The 18,738-nt window shown below is 40.2% G+C and overlaps 3 protein-coding genes across 3 annotated transcripts; 2 read left to right on the top strand and 1 right to left on the bottom strand.

The window, feature by feature from the left end:
* Positions 1-4,648: 4,648 nt before the first annotated feature.
* LOC125762447 (hatching enzyme 1.2-like) lies at positions 4,649-8,596 on the bottom strand. Its single transcript, XM_049424554.1, has 5 exons — positions 6,865-8,596; positions 6,454-6,651; positions 6,021-6,338; positions 5,805-5,947; positions 4,649-4,830 (listed from the first exon to the last, which is right to left on the bottom strand). The coding sequence occupies exons 1-5, from the start codon at positions 6,980-6,982 to the stop codon at positions 4,663-4,665; spliced, it is 945 nt and encodes a 314-aa protein (XP_049280511.1). The 5' UTR covers positions 6,983-8,596; the 3' UTR covers positions 4,649-4,662.
* Positions 8,597-9,660: 1,064 nt separating this feature from the next.
* Positions 9,661-14,458, top strand: LOC125762455 (astacin-like). Its single transcript, XM_049424564.1, has 4 exons — positions 9,661-11,480; positions 11,543-11,722; positions 11,785-12,102; positions 12,173-14,458. The coding sequence occupies exons 1-4, from the start codon at positions 11,375-11,377 to the stop codon at positions 12,412-12,414; spliced, it is 846 nt and encodes a 281-aa protein (XP_049280521.1). The 5' UTR covers positions 9,661-11,374; the 3' UTR covers positions 12,415-14,458.
* A 1,357-nt stretch (positions 14,459-15,815) lies between these two features.
* On the top strand, positions 15,816-17,618 carry LOC125762458 (astacin-like). Its single transcript, XM_049424566.1, has 4 exons — positions 15,816-15,954; positions 16,028-16,207; positions 16,270-16,587; positions 16,665-17,618. The coding sequence occupies exons 1-4, from the start codon at positions 15,849-15,851 to the stop codon at positions 16,895-16,897; spliced, it is 837 nt and encodes a 278-aa protein (XP_049280523.1). The 5' UTR covers positions 15,816-15,848; the 3' UTR covers positions 16,898-17,618.
* Positions 17,619-18,738: the final 1,120 nt, after the last annotated feature.

Genomic DNA, 18,738 nt, shown 5'->3' with positions numbered 1-18,738 from the left:
GGAAGCTGTTTCGAATTTCACTTCGAGCTCTGATACTTTGCATGTTTCCTTCATTTTATCTATCTTCCTTCAACGTTTTTCAAGCACAAACAATTCAACCGGAATCGAAGGAAAATACGAATCGAGCAGATGGATGGATTCGTTTCCTGTGTTTCCAAATGAAGGCATCATCATCGGATGCACGCTCAACCCTCTCCCCTTTCCAGAATTACAAAAAAACCCCTCAAATACAACCACGAAGGACGATGCGACAATGAGCTCTGATCCCCCCATATCGCAAATCGTCACATTCGGTATCATTTTATTTCATGTTTTTTATGCTTTTGCACACGCATCTTTATTATGCGTACAGTGCAAACATGTTTGACTTGTTAGTATAAATTATCTAAATTTTCATCACAATCTACAGCATCTCCCCACCACAATATCGCATTTGAAAAGGACCTCTTCTCATTAAAATTTTATTAAATTTCATGTTCAACACACACACACCGATACACATTGGGTTTTACTTTATACAATAGACAAAACAGAAGAAAGGATAAAGAATGAATAGGAGAAGACCGGTGTGCAGGAAAGCTTTATGTTGCGTAGTTACGCTACGGAAGAGAGATAGTGGAATCCTCTTAGTACATAAGCTAGAAAAGAAAAGCTATTGACACAGTATTGGTACTCGCTCTCGGTACTTTACACCCGATCGTCGGTGGTGGTCGTCTTGATTTGGGATACGAATGATCTACTACGTTGCGAATGTTTGCAAATGTTCTGCAATTTAATGGGATTATAATTGGGCTTAATTGGTTTTAAAATAATTGACATACGGTTTGTAATGCATACGTTACAATATGGGAAACACATGCAAGCTAAAACAAAATGTAAACTGTACAAAGTGAAAAACAAACATAAATAGAATTCCGCAAAAATTGCAAAATATATGGAATGAACCAGTAGATCACTGCCATTTTGTACCAGGACACGATGCGAACTAATGCCACTCTGGAAGGAGGAAAATGTGTTCGGGAAAGTTTTGTGGACGTATCGAGGAAAAGAAGCTAAATTCATCCTACATTTGGTCAGCATTTGTATCCTTGCCTTTGCTTCCTCTGGTTTGGCCACTAGTTCCCGCGTGTTTTGGTCAAAAAGTAATCAATCGTGTATGAACGAGAGAGAGAGATAGAGAGAGGGCGAGATTGAGAGAGCGACGTTCAAGGATTGTACAGCAAATGATAAGGAACATGATCAGGACATTAAATTCGTGTTTTTATTATCAGCCGCGAAATAGAGACAGAGATCGAACGCTTATGGTTGCAAGGTTAGAATGAATGGTGCTGAATGGAAATATATGTATACAGGATTATTGAATGTGTTTTGTCAGAAAACGAGAGAAAGATTAAGGCTTTCCTCGTTTCGTTTGGTAGTATGTTTGTGTACAGATAGTATAGTGGTCTGGAGGGAAGAATTAGAATTAGGATATCGTACAGGATAGCCTTGGGAAGATAGGGAAGATAGCACAAGAACTCAGGACGGACAGAGTGCAAAGTTCTCCAAAGCTCGTTTGAGTTCTTCACGAAATGTATAAAGTAAAACAATTTAATCCGATACTATTTTCTGACTTTCTTTATATACACACGCATGATCATTTTATACTCGGATATGAAGCCGTCATGGTATTGTGCCATGGTGGTTATCCAGGACGTAGATATAAATAATAATTGTGGGATTTTCTTTTTCAAAACTATTTGGCATATTCACTTACCGCTACACTCGCTACACATATTCGCCTGAACATTCACAATTGGCTGCTCCTTTTCATGACAAAGAGGAACCATTCGGGACATTTTTATTGGCTGCAATTTAGTACTACTTCTTACCAAACCCATCGACCTTTCACAAATAAAAGGTGCTGAAAGCATTAAGCCCCTACTCCTTAAGCATTGGCTTATCTTCTGCAATAAATTAATATAATTGACAAAGTGTCGAGCGAATAATTTGGATAATACTCTGTCGAAACTGTACTGAAAATTAGAAGTCATTCATACATCCAAAGTCTATGGTGCTCTCGAAGGAGTCCAAATAAGGAGTACAGTTGGAACATACAAGTCTTTCAAAGGAGATTAGAGAACGGTTGACATTAGAATAAAACCAAAAATTTCGAAGAAAGTACTAGAAGAAATCGCAACACTTTACACTAGAACATTCAATTATGCTTTCGTATGTATACGTCTGTTGGAATGAACGATACAATCACAAATGGGATTGATTTGCAAGTTTCATTTCTATTTATACTTTTCTGTAGTTGATTTTACTTTTGATTTAATTTTATAACGGTCCATTTAAAACATTCTGTAAACACACAAAACAGTACTTCGATATAAGAATGAGAAATACTACACAACTGCTGGGCAGCAAAATATGATAAAATAATGAAAAATTACCTCAAAATGTCGCAACGGAGGAAGTAATAAAACACAACATAGACACGCAACATAATACGATTATCACTCCACATTTCAGGAACAAGAGAAACAAAAACATAAAATAAATACGTACGTATAAGTATACTCTACCAGCGTATTAATACGCTCTTGCAACTGTGGTAGCAAGATCAGGAAGAAGGAAATACTAGTGTCAGATTGACGAGAATAAAACTTTATTAAATTATTAAACCTTTAAAATACGAACACAAAATCAGAACGTTGTGAAATTTGCAAATCAATTATCGGATAAGTCGCTGTGCCCTTATAGCTAAAGCTGTGGGTATTTTCTTCTTATGTATCACGTGTACGGAAAAGAATGGGAAAAAGAAGCGAAAAATCGGAAACTAACATATTCCATTAAATTAGCAGTATGATGATGAGAAGGATTGCGCAAAGCAGTATGATGTAAAACAAATGGTCTATTTAATAAATGAATAGTAGAAAAAAGGAATAGAAATGAAACAGAAGAAAAAGCAAACCAGCAGAACATTTTAAGACAATTATGAAAAAAAGAAACCGTTTCACGGGAAGTGCAAAAGGGCGCAACACGAAATGTAATGAATGCTCCATTGTACGGAGCTTAGAAGTATGAAACAGAAGCTAAGGCCAAGAAACAGATTAGTACGTAGCAGCAGTAAAATAGAACAAAACAGTAATAAAATTAAAAAAAAAACATACGAAGGGAAAAGAATTACAGAATCGTGGATCGATTAAAAACACAGTAACCTCATACGTGGGCGTGTGCGCGCGTTCCACACATGTATTTGCACCCATGCTAACACATCTGAGCAGTGCTCTCTTGTACAATTTATTATCGAGAAAACAGAGGGATAAAATTAAAATAAAACTTATACTTAACAATGAATAAAACCAATTGAAAAAAAAAATATTGTAAAAAGTTAGCACAGTGTGTGTAAAGCTGCTGTGCGTGTAATGAAAAACATGTTTTTTTGTGCTTTTTTGTTTTAACCGAGTGCTATCAAACGGCACAACACAAAACAGTTGATCGTCACAGTAAAGAATCACCGGGAAATTACATGGAAAGGGAGCAGTTTCCAACACATCCGCCAACGATCATGTCCATGTGTGATCGTTTTATTGGTAATTGGAAGAGAGGAATGCTTTTTTCCCCGGGTTAGCCTGCAGGATTGTAATAATTTCATCCATAATTTAGGATGTGTGGGATATTTCGTTAACTTTCGATAGAAAGTGGAAATTCTACCAATCACACCACCGACACACACCACATGGGCACATATACAACTCAATCAACACACCAAAACCGAATCGTCCTCAATACGCATGAGTGTATAGTAGTAGAGATGGAATAGGAATAACGTTGGAAATGATATGATGATGGCTGATCGGCTTCTATATATTTATAATAGTGTCGTACATCATCAGCAAACTTTCATTACGGTTCCAAAAATTTGTTGTTGCAAACGATCGTTCTTTTACGGTAACAAAAAAAAAAAGAAAACATTTCGTTGTAATAAAATTGTGTTACTTGAAAATGAAATTAAACATACATCCTGGGAAAATATTTCCCAATCCGAATTAAGGATTCTGTTACTAACATGCTAGAGTCACAAAATGAACTCTTATATGTGTATAGTTTCAAAGCGATCGTGTATTATTTACAGTAGCCCTTTCATCATTCGCATAATTGCATGTGTGGTTACGCAAATTTTAGTTCTAGTTTAAATCAATTACAAGAGCACACACACACACACACACACACACACACGCAGCACCGGTTGCTGGTGATCTATTAGGCTTACATCGGTAGCTTAGCATCCGTAAGGGACTGCCAATCAATTGGTATTCGGAGTAGAAAGTTGTGCTGAAAAGATAAACCTTTTTTCATTAGTGAGCAACGACGAAAGATCAGCAATATGTGTAATATATCGCTAAAACTTATTGATAAGTAAGAGTGAATACGGTAACGCAAAGCAAGTGACAAAAGGGGAAAAAAAACGAGAAAGGTGAACCGACCCACAAAACGGCGGGTGTAACAGTGAAACTACGTAATGTAAAAATATTATTTGAAAGTGAGACAGTGTAAGAGAAAACAGATGAAACAAATGGAACACTTTGAAACATTACCAGCTGATGTTTATTGGTTTTTGGTGCAGTGAGAAAAACGAAACGGTGAAAGAAACATTAGCAAAGAAAACTTTTTTTTTTATCCTCTGGAGCGAGACGATCGTGATCCCAGGAATGTGGTGGTAAGTAGTTGAAATGGTTGCAACCAGAAGAGACCGCTTGCATTACGACAGTACCGGAACTGGATGCTTTCGATGTCGGAAGGGCTCAGCGTACTGTTCCCGAAGTCTGCTTCATCGTATGGTTTCTGTGTGTATGAAAAGGGATTAATGAGATTTATAAGAAAAGGTAAGTGAAGCAAAATCTTTAATTTCCATTACTCTGATAGTTGCTGAATGGATTCATTAGCCTAGATATCACAAAAGAAATTGATTTTGCCTGAGATAGTTATTATGAAATATAAAAGTCACCTGAGACACTTAGGCATCGTGGGATTGAGGATTGCCTTCAAATCGAACCTCCCGACTCCCATTATAATTGCTTAAATCTATAGCATCTCTTTTGAGTGGCTGTAAAAACATTAAAGTATTTGGCTTTCCATGATTCATGGCCTGACCCCATTAAAGCTTCTGATTTTATAAAGATCCGCTTGCCATTACCTTTTGCCAAACTCCTCTTGTCATTTCTAATGGTATCAGCAGAATTGGAAAATAATGCTATCGATGTGTAATCTTATGACCCCATTTTCACCCATATTGGCTCATATAGTGCTCCATAGTGATGTTTTTTTTAAAATACTCCAAAACATTTATTACAATTTCTATTTCTGGTTCCTTGTTCAGCATTGTAATCTTTTCACTAATCGTTCAATTGAAAAGGTCTGATTCTGATCAAGTTTCGAAGTAATATTTCTTGGAAGTAGTGCTGATCTTTACACGACGAAACGTAATACCATATTCCACGTGGACCGTACACACCCCATGAAGTAATGGGTATTCTGTAATGGGTACGGGTAAACCCAAAAATGGCACTCTGAAGAAGTGGAAGACCTATTGAGGTTATAGTACCAAATAGTTATAGTACAAGGAGGGAATTCTGTAGGTCTGCAGATTGGAATTCACAAATGATGGATGAAAACCACTTTGCATGCCGGTTCCAGCCGACGTTTTTCAATTAACAGAGTTAACTAATGCCAACAACGTGTATTTAATTTTCGGCAACTAGCGTGCTTTCTAAGAATTGCATTCGACCTGGCAAGAGAGAACAAAAACTGAAACTTACCAAATTCACCAACACCGGGTATTTGCGATCCTTCGCACCGGCAAACCGTGTATAGTGCATGATACTTCCATAGTTGTAGTCAATATTGTACGTTTCCACATCATGTTCGAATTTCGCAAAGTTGTTTCGATAAAATGATTCCGCTAGAAACCAGTAAATACAATACAACAGTTCAGATCATGCAGTAAGAATCATTCTCCAAAAAAAGGGACTTACTTTGATACCTTGGCTCAAGAGCACTTCGATTGACGTAGATGTAGTCATCCCGATCGGGACGGCTTACCTCGTGCAGAAAGCCCAAAATGTGCATCATCTCGTGTATTGGCGTGCCACCGAATAGACATCCGGGGGCCTGCAGGTTCATCACATTCTGTCTGTTATCTTGCACCCGTCCTACCGTAGCGTAGCAGCCAGCCTGCCGATTAGTTATCTGTACGTAATAGGGAGTGTCGGGTGTCCGTGGAACGAACCTGACGCACGTTTTGGTGTGGAACACATTCATTGATCTTTCGATGATGGATATTTCGTTCGGTTCTTGCGGCAGAGAGGGTAAGAAATAGAGGGTTGAACGTTATTTGGGAAGTTGTTGAATTTGATGCTCGTTTAATTAGACATTTAGTTTAATTATGTTTTTTTTACAGATACCTACTGAATTCATCCGGCGAGATGTAGTACGGTACAATCGCGTTCGGCCACACGGTCGATGTATGCTCCTCGGCTATCGATAGTCGATCTTGGCTTTGGGGCTCCGTTGGCAGCATGATGTCCGCCTGGTAATAGTACCCGAAGCCAAGCTCATGTGCCGGCTGCTGCTGATATCGGGCGTCATAGTTTTGCACCCGTCGACCTGTCAAAGCATGTTTCGGAACGGATCACTCAACAAGCACTCAACGTCTGCGGGGGCTTTTTGTAGATGTCAAGCTGAGCTTCTTTTGCTGAAGATCCGGGCGTAAAGTACCCCATTATATCGTTCTCTTTTCTCGCTCGGCACACGCTTGGTACGTCCTTGGAGGGATTACTGTAAATCGTTGCTCACTGACACCGGCGTTGTGCCACTTACCTACTTCAGCGCTTTCCGATCGACGCAGCTGCCCGGAGCAATATTTTGTACCGATCAGTATGCCGATCATTAGAATCGTTCTAAATAGTACGAACAGTGTACTTCTTGCGGCGCTCATTTTATTGACACGTGTCGATCACTAAATGTTTCCACTGTCAGAAATGCTTTTCTTTACGCGCCCTTACGCGACAGCTAGTGTGTACTGAAGTGTTACAGACTATCTGGTGTTAGATTCAAAGTGTCGTTTGATATTTATATGTGAACCCTGCCCTTTCTTGTTCTTGCTTATCGGAAGGGCAATGAATGTTTAGTCGGCTAAATGCGTTTAGTTTTGTGGTGGGAGGCACACTCGGCAGGGAAGCTAGTTGTACACGGTGTGTAGGGCCTAGGTATCAAATCAATAGGGTTCATTAGTAGTCGAGGAAATGGTAAGGAAAATTCTCCATCGGGTAGGGAAATGGAGTGTTACGGTGCCGTTTGAGGTTGTGCAATTTTTGAACTTAATTTTGCAATTTAAAATTTATGTAACAACGAAGTTTGTGTTCCAAAAGCTTTACACAATAATAAAATTGTCTATTATAAATAAGCAGTGTTTTTCAATTGCTTATTGATTATTTACTGTACTCTACAGATTTTAAACAAAATCAAAAGTTTATACATTGACCTACATATTTTACGCATCGTCGATCAGCCACTGCCTAGCGACACTGCGGCAGCCGGAATACAAGTTTACGGGCTTGCGTCAAAGAAACAAAACTAAGCAACTATGCTGCAAGTAAAAAAAAATCGAATCTTTACGGAAACATTACCAAGCAACATAATCAACGGTTAGCCGGCACCGGTGAGTACTAATGAAGACACTTTTTACATGCATTGTCAACCTTGCTCTTCCTGGTTAGATGCGGACTGGTTGTAATTTTCACACGATTCTTTTCTACTCCCGTCCAGTTCTCCACCTAACCGACAGAGTGGTGGCGTTGATAATTGAATCAAGGAAAAAGGTAATCGACTGCTACCGGCAATCGATGGAATAATTGCGATTAGTTGATCACCTGCCAGGGAATCAAAGCATACCCGTTTGCTTGTTTGCTGGTGCAATAGTAACCATTGTTACTAACAGGCACGTTATCTAAGCTGGAACCATTTGCGGTTACACTGCCTCACACATTACGCCATTATCGGAAACAGTTTTTTTTCCTTCGTTTATCTTCTCTTTCACTATTATTTTCAACTTAACAAGTCGTTATGATAAAGCGTAAAAACCTGTATAGGACGTGAATTTAATTAATAAAGTAAATGTACAAAAATATTTACCTATCTATTAAAGCAGAAAAATTTACGACGAAATAATGTAAGGGTTTCATGTCAGAGAGTGTTACATTACCAAAGTAATGGTGTTTTTGGTACCAGAGTTTCTTCCTTAATTATTTATTTCTATTGATCTGCTCATAATTCAACATATCGCACAAATAAAAAGACCGATAACGAATTTTATCTCGTAATAAGGTGTTGCTGACGGGAACAAATCGGACTACGGTCCGCCGTATTAAGTTGACTACGCGAAGGATAGTCAACTGGAAACTTCTTGCGCAAGTTTCTTTTGCCGTTGATAGGCTATTTTCCGTAGATCGGCGATTGAGCAGTTCTGACAGTAGGCTGTGTATTGAAAACTCAATATCAATTCCTAATGTGGAGTGCCGCTCGAATCGCCTACAGAAAAGACTCGTAGGTTCGGAGTTCGGATTACAAGTGAAGTTTTATTGAAAACTATCCAGCTTATATACTAACAAAGTGTAATCCAAGTGTAACAAAGTGTAATGTTAGTTCTTATTCTACACGCAGTAAGTGTGTGTTAGTTTCAAGAACGTAAGGGTAAATCCTAGTTTACCTCCTAGTGTGGTTTATGATTCTGGTTCGGCCTTTTTGTGGTTAATTGCTCCGAGCGCATAGACGTTTCTTTGTCGCTCCTGTGCGTATGTTTCTCAGATGCAAGCGGTTACCCGATGGGATGGTTTTTTAAGGGATCAAGTGCAGTTTTATTACCCGCCACATGCTACGACGCGCGGGCGTATGCTTATTGCGCTTATCGCTATTCTCGTATTCCTTTCGTTCGTAGAAGGATGCCGTTTTTACTCGCGTCGGAGCCTTACCGATATTAGCATTTCGAGATGCCCTATGCCTAACTATTTCGGTTAATCGATTGTTTAAAATATCAAGGCTCGAACAAGCCGTCCTTTGTTACGTGTTTATTACTTTCTCTGGTCTCAAGTGGAGGTGTTAGATCGCGTTGACCCTTTCCTATTTTCTTCTGTATTTATTCTAAATAAACACACGGCTATGAATCTATTTTGGTGCCTTATCCTAAACCTTTTTAGTTTTATTGCATTTAGGTAATTAAACGCTGATGCTATTAAAGCAGTCATTGTTGCACATGCGTTCCTTACCCTGGGTTTGATCGCACTTGAGTCGTTATTCTATTTTTTCCGTTTTAGACCTCCTTCGCTTGACCTACGCAACGCGTGATTTTATTGCCGTAGAACAAACCTTTTCATCGTTCTTATCTAATTTGGTCTAATCCAAACCCCATGTGACATTTTTCAATGCCAGCTATTGATAAACCTCGCATGCCTCCTGCCTGATGAAAGTGAATCTTTTTCTTTCTTACGATAGATCGAATTTTCTTACGCGTACGCTTGTGAATTTTGTCGCGTCCGTAACATAAGGCAATATAGGGGAACTGTTGCGTCCAGCAACAAAGATTGCGTCCAGCAATCACAAATTTCTTTCCCTATATTTAATCGCGACACGCAGTTTTCTTTAACTAAACTCTAATATATTGAACACGTGTATTTTGTGTGTTAGTGTGGTGTGTGTGGATTGTGTGTGGTGTTAAAAAAACCTCTGCGTTCTTACTGAGTCGCTAGGGAAAGAACCCTGGCGCCAGCTTCGGTGGGCTTTTATTCAGCGGCACTCATCTCGCTCAGCCGAATATCCTCGCTGAGCCGAAGCTCACTCAGCCGAAATCGCTATCTAGCGTCATCTAGCGGGAACGCGACGTGGCAGCGAAAGTTCAATTGAACCGTTTACATAACAGGAACTATTTTCAAGGATCTTGCGAATGGAAACTGTGTCTAAAAAACCTCCCACCATCGCCTTGAGTTTAATCTTAGCCAAGCAAGAGTAGAACAATACGAAATGGTATTCCAGATTAGTGAGTTTAAATAATACTAATGCGTACAGTCATGTTCGACTCCAAGTTTAAAAGTGGTAACTTCGAATATCACGACATTGTCCATATCCTCTCTGGAATGTGTCGCAAGATCTAGACTTCTATGAGCCTTTAGGGTGTTTCACGCAGAATCCCTGCTTTACCATCATTGTTCGATATTCGCTACGATACGCCTTTCCCGTAGGTAGTACGCGTAGTTCTTCTTTTTGTTGAGTGGGGCACAACTCTCCATGAAACTGAGAAGCTCCCAACTCCTCAGCCATATTCAAGGGCCCAACCACTCCTCTAGCCATATGCCTCTCTCCTACCTTCTTATTCCTCTTTAAATATGTATGTCCATCTCCTACATGAAGATTACTACTTGTCTTATGATGGTTTCTTCGCTTTTCTTCCATTCTTCACTCAATACATCTTCCGAAATCATTTCATATTTAAGCGTCTAGTCCAAAAATCTTTCACAGTGGAATCTTAAGGTTTACAGTACTCCACATTTATCACACATCCCTTTCTCCACTATTTGCCTCTTTCGCAGCTATTATTATGCCTACACGTCATTGTTCTTCTTGAAAGTTTGTTTGAGGTTGATCAAATTTTCCTTCTCTCGTTTCCACTTATCCATCTCGACCTAGTTCTAGCACGTCATAGTTATGCATTTGAGCTGTAAGCTAAACTTATAAAAACATATTTTTATATGTATATTTTTTTTATTTGTCTAAGAAGTCAAGGAAACATATTCAATTGAGTGCGTGCTATATTTGGTGTTTCTTTTAATTTAAATAATATATGGGATTGGCATTTTTTATCGTCATTGCGATAATGGTGGAAAGCTTAAAATAACTCCTATAAATATAGTTACTCCGAAGAATTTGTTGAATTTATTTTTTGAATTATAAAAAACCCCTTTAACCACGAAGAAAACGTTTCGTTTATTTAGGCTAATGGTTTTACGCCTTTGTACACTGTTTCGTTGAATGTATGATAACAACTGGCATGGAAATTGGCAAGACCCGAAGTTTTTATTGTCAAATTACAAGACCAAACCCATGGAAAGGAGTAAAGCCAGTAACAAATGCATTTCTACATTTGCTGATCGCACAAGCGAGATTAGCGGGTATGCATTGTACTGGTTCGTTTTAATTTTGGTACAATTTTTGACCCTTTTTTATTGTTTTGGATGTTTGGATTCCAGTAACAAATTTCGTATATAAGTCGCCGCTCGAAGGTGGAACATACATCAGCAAACGGTTCAGCTTGCGTAGAGGATTAACCTACAACAAAGCAATGAAACCGTTGAAGTACCTCATAATCGTGGCGATGGCTCTTTGCGTCGTACAACTTAGTGTCGGGTTTAAGCTCTCTGACTACACCAAGCCGAGCAAGGAAGTTGGTAAGTAGCTTCAAAGCAGTACATAATAAAAAATACACAAAACATTGCTTACATTCATTCAGGAAAACGTCTGCGAGCGAGGAGGTTGCTAGGATATCCCCATGAGTACGGGTTTGGCTACTACTATCAAGGAGATATCCTTCTGAGACCGGGCGAAAAAAATCGCATTGCCATTATCCAACCATTGAACTACGATGTATGGCCCAATGCTACAGTGCCTTATGAGATCGAAGCCAACTTCAGTGAGTAGAAGCACCAACTGGCACTTGAACTCCTAAATGCTTTGCTTGCTTTGTATTTGAAGGTGCTGGAGAAACAGAAACTCTTCTGGCGGCATTTGCACAGTATGCGAATAGGACTTGCATTCGGTTTGTAGAGCGCACAGATGAGTTGCAGTATGTGACGATCACGAATAATGGAGAAGGATGCTATTCTAATGTTGGCCGAAACCCCGATCCGACAGATAACATGCTCAATCTGCAGACACCCGATTGTATGGAAAGCGTCGGTACACCGGTGCACGAACTGATGCACACACTCGGATTCCTGCACGAGCAGGCCCGTCCTGATCGCGATCTTTACGTTGATTTCTTTCCCCAAAACTTGGAGCTGAAATATCAAAGTACGAAATTGCTGAAGTTTCAATGTATATTAAAGCAGTACCAATAATTCTTCATTATTTGTTTTTCCAGCTCCCGGTTTTATAAGTACTAACTTCGGAATATATAACGAACCTAGTTCTAACTACGGCCAGCAGTACAATTATGGCAGCGTGATGCACTATTCACGCTATGCCGGTGCTGCTTCAATGAACGCTCCCGTCCTGACAAATAAACAGGCTTGGTTCGGTGACTTTGGCAATGAAAATGGACTGTCCGATGGTGATGTGGCACAGCTCATGGCCCGCTATTGCCCGGATAATGATTACATATGAGAAATAACTGATTTATACGACATGAAATAAACTGATCTGTACGATTGCAATTCATTCAAACATTTTGACTGTATTTATTGGAAATCATGCTATTTCGTGGCCAACTGTGTACTTCACAAAGGGCACATTAGTGTCCGGTCTCTGCTGTGAATCCTTCCCTAGAAATCCAAATCAAAAGGCTGACCTCACGTACCAAATCGTGTCACTACCGGTTTCTGCTAAAGCAACTGCAGCTTTAAAATGTTCAGCAAGTTCCTTTAGAACCTTACGACATTTTTTGATACAATCGCCAACCCATTTGGAGAGGAGCATTACAATTTGATCAGGAACTCCAATTCGTTCTAGAATCGATAAAGGCTTAAGGTAAGGTAAGACAAAGGAAAGTCCGTAAGATCAGAGCGCAAAATAAAGCTGGTGAAAGACCTCTGTACTTGTTTGATGCGATAGACGTGGACCATTGCTGTGGCGTACCATATTGCTGAACAATACTTTGACCTGATGAACGAGCAGAAGAGCACTTTGATACCAGGCCCAGATGGAATACCATCCTGTGTCCTAAAGAAATGTAGTGCCTTTTTTCCATCTATTTGGAAAACTTCCTGGATATGTCCTATCTTTAAAAAGGGAGATCGTTCAGTCGCGTCCAATTTTCGTGGTGTCGCAATCCTTTGTGTTATGTCTAAACTCTGTGAATCCATCGTCCAATCGTATATCCTTCCTATAGTGACTAAGTACATTTCTCCCCACCAGCATGGTTTTATGCCTAAACGTTCTACTTCGACAAATCATATGTGTTTTGTGTCTTTTGTGATGTCCAACATCGTCCGCAAAAGTCAAGTAGACGTAATTTATACCGACTTTAAAGCAGCCTTCGATAGTTTGCCCCATGTTTTACTCTTAGCAAAACTCGCGAAACTTGGATTTGGTAGTCCAATTCTATCTTGGTTGGGATCCTTTCTCTCGAATAGATCCTATACAGTTAGATTGGACAACTCCTTTTCTTCGTCATTTGTGGGCTTGTCTGGTGTCCCTCAGGGAAGTGCACTTAGTCCTATCCTTTTCTCCCTTTTTATCAATGACTGCATCGATGTTCTCCCAATTGATGGACATCTCCTTTATGCTGACGATATTAAAATCTTTCTTCCCGTGTCCTCGTCCTCCGATTGTCGATCTCTCCAGAGTTTTGTAAACAATTTCTCTCTGTGGTGTTTGTATAATGGGCTGGTGCTCTGTCCACCTAAATGTTGCGTCATCTCTTTCGGGAGACCTGCTGCTGCCCGGCTGTCTAGGGACTATTACCTATGTGGTACCCAAATAAGCAGGGAATCCACTGTGAAAGATCTTGGGGTCTGGTTGGATGAGGGTCTCTCGTTCGCTACTCACATCAACCATGTGATCAATAAAGCGAACAGAGCATTAGGCCTCATTATGCGCATGTCTTCGGAAATTCGCGATCCTCTTTGTCTTAAGGCACTGTACTGTTGCTGGGTTCGGTCCGTTCTTGATTATGCCAGCGTCGTGTGGACTCCAGCTGGAGGTACTGCTATGCAGAGACTAGAGAGAGTTCAGAGGAATTTTACGCGCTTCGCAGTACGTAGATTTTTTCACGGTTACTCTGTTCCTGTACCCTCTTATTCTCTCCGCTGCCGTTTGCTGGGTTTAATAGAAATTGAAACCCGTCATTGGCAAGCGCAGTCCTACTTCATTGCCTGCATCCTTTCCGGCGATTTCGATGTTCCTTCCCTTTTATCTTCCCTACCACTGTATGTTCCCTCTCGCAGACTTCGCGACAGGCCTCCCATCTTTCTTCCAACCCGCCGTTCGGTTTTTGGCCAGAATGATCCCTGCTTAAGAGCATGCGCTGCTTTTAACAGAGACCATCACCTGTTCGATTTCAACGTTCCCATTTCCCATTTTCGCATTCGCCTCCTTAATAATTCCGCTTTCTCCTTATAACCAATCTTGCTTCCTCTTACAACATCTTCCATATCCCGTTCTTCCTACTCCCCTAGATTTTAAGAACCATTGTTAAACCCATGCGACAATTGCAGACAATTTAACGAATAAATAAAAAATAAATAAAAAAATAAAAAAATAAGGCGTCACTAAAGTAGCAGTTTTCAAGTGGTCAATTATTCGACCAGCTAAGTTACCGACAGAATCGACATAATGGTGAAAGATGAGGGTACAATCGAACCAGACGCCTAGGTCCGTAATTAAAGGTGAAGGCACATACAGTCCACGCTTATGAAAAATGTAAGGTCATCGGCATAGTACAGGAAACAGAAATGATTTGGAGCAACAAGGAGTGATTAATATGATTGAATGTGGATCTAAAGTTGGTGTGAATGGCATCGATTTGTCGGAAGGATTCTAAATTTAGTACAAGGGAAAAAAGGTATAACACATACTGTTTGTGGTTGTTGAGCGTCCAAGAAAGAAGCGTTCGTGTTGCTGAGGAATGATCAAAGGGTGAACACAGTTTAATAGAAAGAAATGGAATATGATCACGAATACTTTGGATAAAGCACGTAGCATTGGTAGAGGTTGTTAAGCCAAACCAACCTAAACATCTAGCTCACTGTGAGTTCGTCTGGAGGAACTTCTGTTAATGACTTGGGAGTGTGGCTTGATCCTTCAATGTTAATGCAGAGCATGTACTATCAAAGACCAACAAATCTTTCGGGTCTTATTGCTAGGCTATTATCCAAACTTAGCGATCCCTTCCGCCTAAAAGCTATATAATGTTGCTGGGTCCTATCCACTTTGGATCCATGCCGCCATTGTCTGGCTACTCTCCGGTTCGACTACGATGACCAGACTGGAGAGTGTGCTGCGAAAATTTACTCGTGTGACAATCCTTCGCTTCCTAGCAGCAACACCAGCAAGCCCTTCATTCCTATCCTGTGCTATGTCGTTTTCTACGAGTACGTGTAAAGAGTACGTGCAATAAAACATTTCTTTTGTTTAAAAGAAAACTGCTATAATTTGCATCAAGCACTGTTTTTTTTACATTGGGTTAAGACTTAAAATAACTCGTATAGATTAAGTTCTTTAAAAGGACTCATTGTTTTTTTTTTTTTTAATTTGGAATAAACCCTTTTCGCCACAAAGCGGTGTTCAATTTTGAAAATTGTTTCCTGATAACAAGTGGCATGGAAATGAGCAAAACCTGAAACTTTTATTGTTAAATTTCAAAACCGAACGCATGGAAACGGAAACCGTCTTGAGATAACACAAATGCACTTCTGCATTTGCTGATCGCACAAACGACATTGCTGGTTCGTTTTAATTTTGGTACAATTTTTGGGCTTTTTTATTGTTTCGGATGGTTGGATTCCAGTAACAAATTTCGTATATAAACCACCGCTTGAACGAGGAATATGCATCAGCAACAGTTCAGCTTGCGTAGAGGATTAACCTACAACAAAGCAATGAAACTGTTGAACTACCTCACAATCGTGGCGATGGCTATTTGCCTCGTGCAACTTAGTGTCGGGAACAATTCCTTGGACTACACCAAGCCGAGCAAGGAAGTTGGTAAGTAGCTTGCGAAATTGAAACCAATTGGGTATGTCAAGTACTACGTAAAACACTACTTACATTCATTTAGGAAATCGTCTGCGATTGCAAAAGTTGCCAGGATATCCCCATGAGTACGGGTTTGGCTACTACTATCAAGGAGATATTCTTCTGAGACCGGGCGAAAAAAGTCGAATTGCCATTACCCGTCCAACGAACTACGATGTATGGCCCAATGCCACAGTGCCTTATGAGATCGAGGGCGACTTTAGTGGGTAGCAGGAAGAATCAGGACGCGAACTGTTACATGCATTACGTGTTTTCTATTTGTAGCTGAGGAAGAAATATTAATTCTTTACGCAGCATTTGAGCAATATGCGAATAAGACCTGCGTTCGATTTGTACAGCATACAACGGAATTGCAGTATGTGACGATCACGAATGATGGAGAAGGATGCTATTCTAATATTGGACGTAATCCCAATCCTGTCAATAACAAGCTCAATCTACAAACACCCAGTTGTATGCGAACAGTCCGTACACCAGTGCACGAAATGATGCATACGCTCGGATTTCTGCACGAACAGTCCCGTCGTGATCGGGATACTTACATTCAATTCTTCCCCCAAAACTTGGCGCCAAAATATCAAAGTAAGTTTCAGTGTCAAAACCGCAATTTCCGTGCATATTACAATACTAAAAATAATTCTTTTTTATTTGTTTTCCAGATGCTAAATTTATAAACACTAACTTTGGAATATATAATGGATCTAGTACTACTTACGACGTGCCATACAATTATGGCAGTGTGATGCACTATTCACGCTTTGCCGGTGCTGCTACATCGATCTTTCCGGTGCTGGTAAGAAGAGATAATCCCGCAGCTGAATTGGGTAATGATTACGGACTGTCCGATGGTGATGTGGCACAGATCAAGGCCCGATATTGCCCGGATGATTGATGAGAAACAATTGATTTGTACTTTGACATGAAATTAAGTTAATTACACGCTTTGCAATTCATTGAAATCTTTTAGATGCATTTATTAGAAAACGTGCCATTTCATGAACAACTGCATAGTTCATAGGAGTTCTGTTGTGGATGAAGGACCCAATCGATTTTCAGTGTCTGTGGGTTTGCAAGAGAGAAAATGGCGAAAATCTTGAGATCTGAGAATATGAAATTCATCGGACACCTTGATCCGACATTGCATAAAAGCAATGTCCGAGCATCACCATAAAACCGGATAATCTTGGAACAACATACAGCAATGTACTAAGGGACAAACTGCCCACTGGAGGACCTTCTAGCCGAGTAGCAATAAGTCGGTGTTCATCACGCCAGAACGTATCTCTCTCGATAAAATAAGTTTTTCATTTCAGTTGTGTTTAAGTTTACCAAATTTTTGTTTGTTTGAGTTTTGTTGCGTAGATATTCATTTTTTTCATTTGTCTAACAAGTTGTGGCGAATCAGCCACTACACAACAGACAAGCAGCAACAAGAAAATTTCTCCAGAAGCACAAGCTACAAAAGTCGTCCACATTTCCATAATATAAACATCGTCCCATGTAAACAGCGAAACTGCAGGCAATTTTCAGAATTCGATCGTCCTACCAACTCAGGAGGTTTCACCTTAAGCAGTTGCGCTGGTGACGATGGTCGTCGTATGTTATGGCGAAAGTCGTTGAGAGTTGACCAGCGTTAAGCAACGCTCCTGTACCAGGATGAAGCAGTCCATCTGCGGTCAACAGCCGCTCGTACTGCTCGGACGAAATGTTTTACTAAATGCAGTACTACATTATCATTTATGTTGTTGCATAAATGACAATCGCAAATATACAAGCAAAGCAAACATATCCAAACGAGGGCGCGAAATAACTGTTATAAATAACGCTCATCAAATAATTTGTTGAATTTCTTTCTTGATGTAGAGTTCTCTTTATTAGTATTCGTTATTACACGGTTATTGATCCTCTCGTGGCGACCGTTGCCATCCAACTGCCGCTAATCCTACATTCCCCCAAGTCCGTCGTTTACAGCCCGCTCTCAAAGAGTCGGCTTAATCTTACTCGAGTTTACCTTCTATAATCCAATACTCTACATCCCTCACCTAGCTCTATCTTATTTTTTTTTTTACTCGACTTCTTGTTTGTATGTGCAATGTCCAATGTTTTATGTGCAGAATTCCTTATATCTTGCAGGAACTTTGGTACTCCGCTTAGGGCGTTTTAAGGAAGGTGTTACGCAGTGATGTGGTTGGGTCTTTTCCTCATGGTTTACTACTTCTGGGATGTTCTCCCTATGTTGTGACACAGGCCATCTTTTCAGATGGGCTATAGGCCGGCGGTATTTAACTCCATCTGCACTTTCGACTACCACGTCCGTTCCTCTCCTTTGAACCACTGTGTATCGTTCTGGCCGAAAAGTGGGTTCTAGTTTCCCCATTTCGTGATTGCGAATTAATACTGGGTCTCCTACCGCTATTGGAGACTATGTAGCATGTCGTCTTGCGTCCGCGTAAAGCTTTCCTTGCATTTTTTTAATGCGATCTCTGGTTTCTTCATCACGATACCAATATGGGTCTGTTCTTAGTGACGGGAGCAAATCTTTTACAGGTCTTCCAGTCAGCAGTTCCATTGGAGACTTACCGGTAACCGAGTGTGGCGTGGTGTTATAGGTGTAAACATATTCGTCAATGGCCTTCCTCCAATCTTCTTTCATTGCCTTGGCTATTCTTAGAGTTCGTAGGATTCCTTGGTTTTGCCGTTCTACTAATCCGTTCATCTGCGGCCAATACGGGA

This window comes from Anopheles funestus, chromosome 2RL (assembly GCF_943734845.2).
Source record: "Anopheles funestus chromosome 2RL, idAnoFuneDA-416_04, whole genome shotgun sequence".
NCBI classification, from domain to species: Eukaryota; Metazoa; Arthropoda; class Insecta; order Diptera; family Culicidae; genus Anopheles; species Anopheles funestus.
The sequence above is the reverse complement of the archived record's forward strand: the minus strand, read 5'-3'. Positions and strand labels throughout refer to the sequence as shown.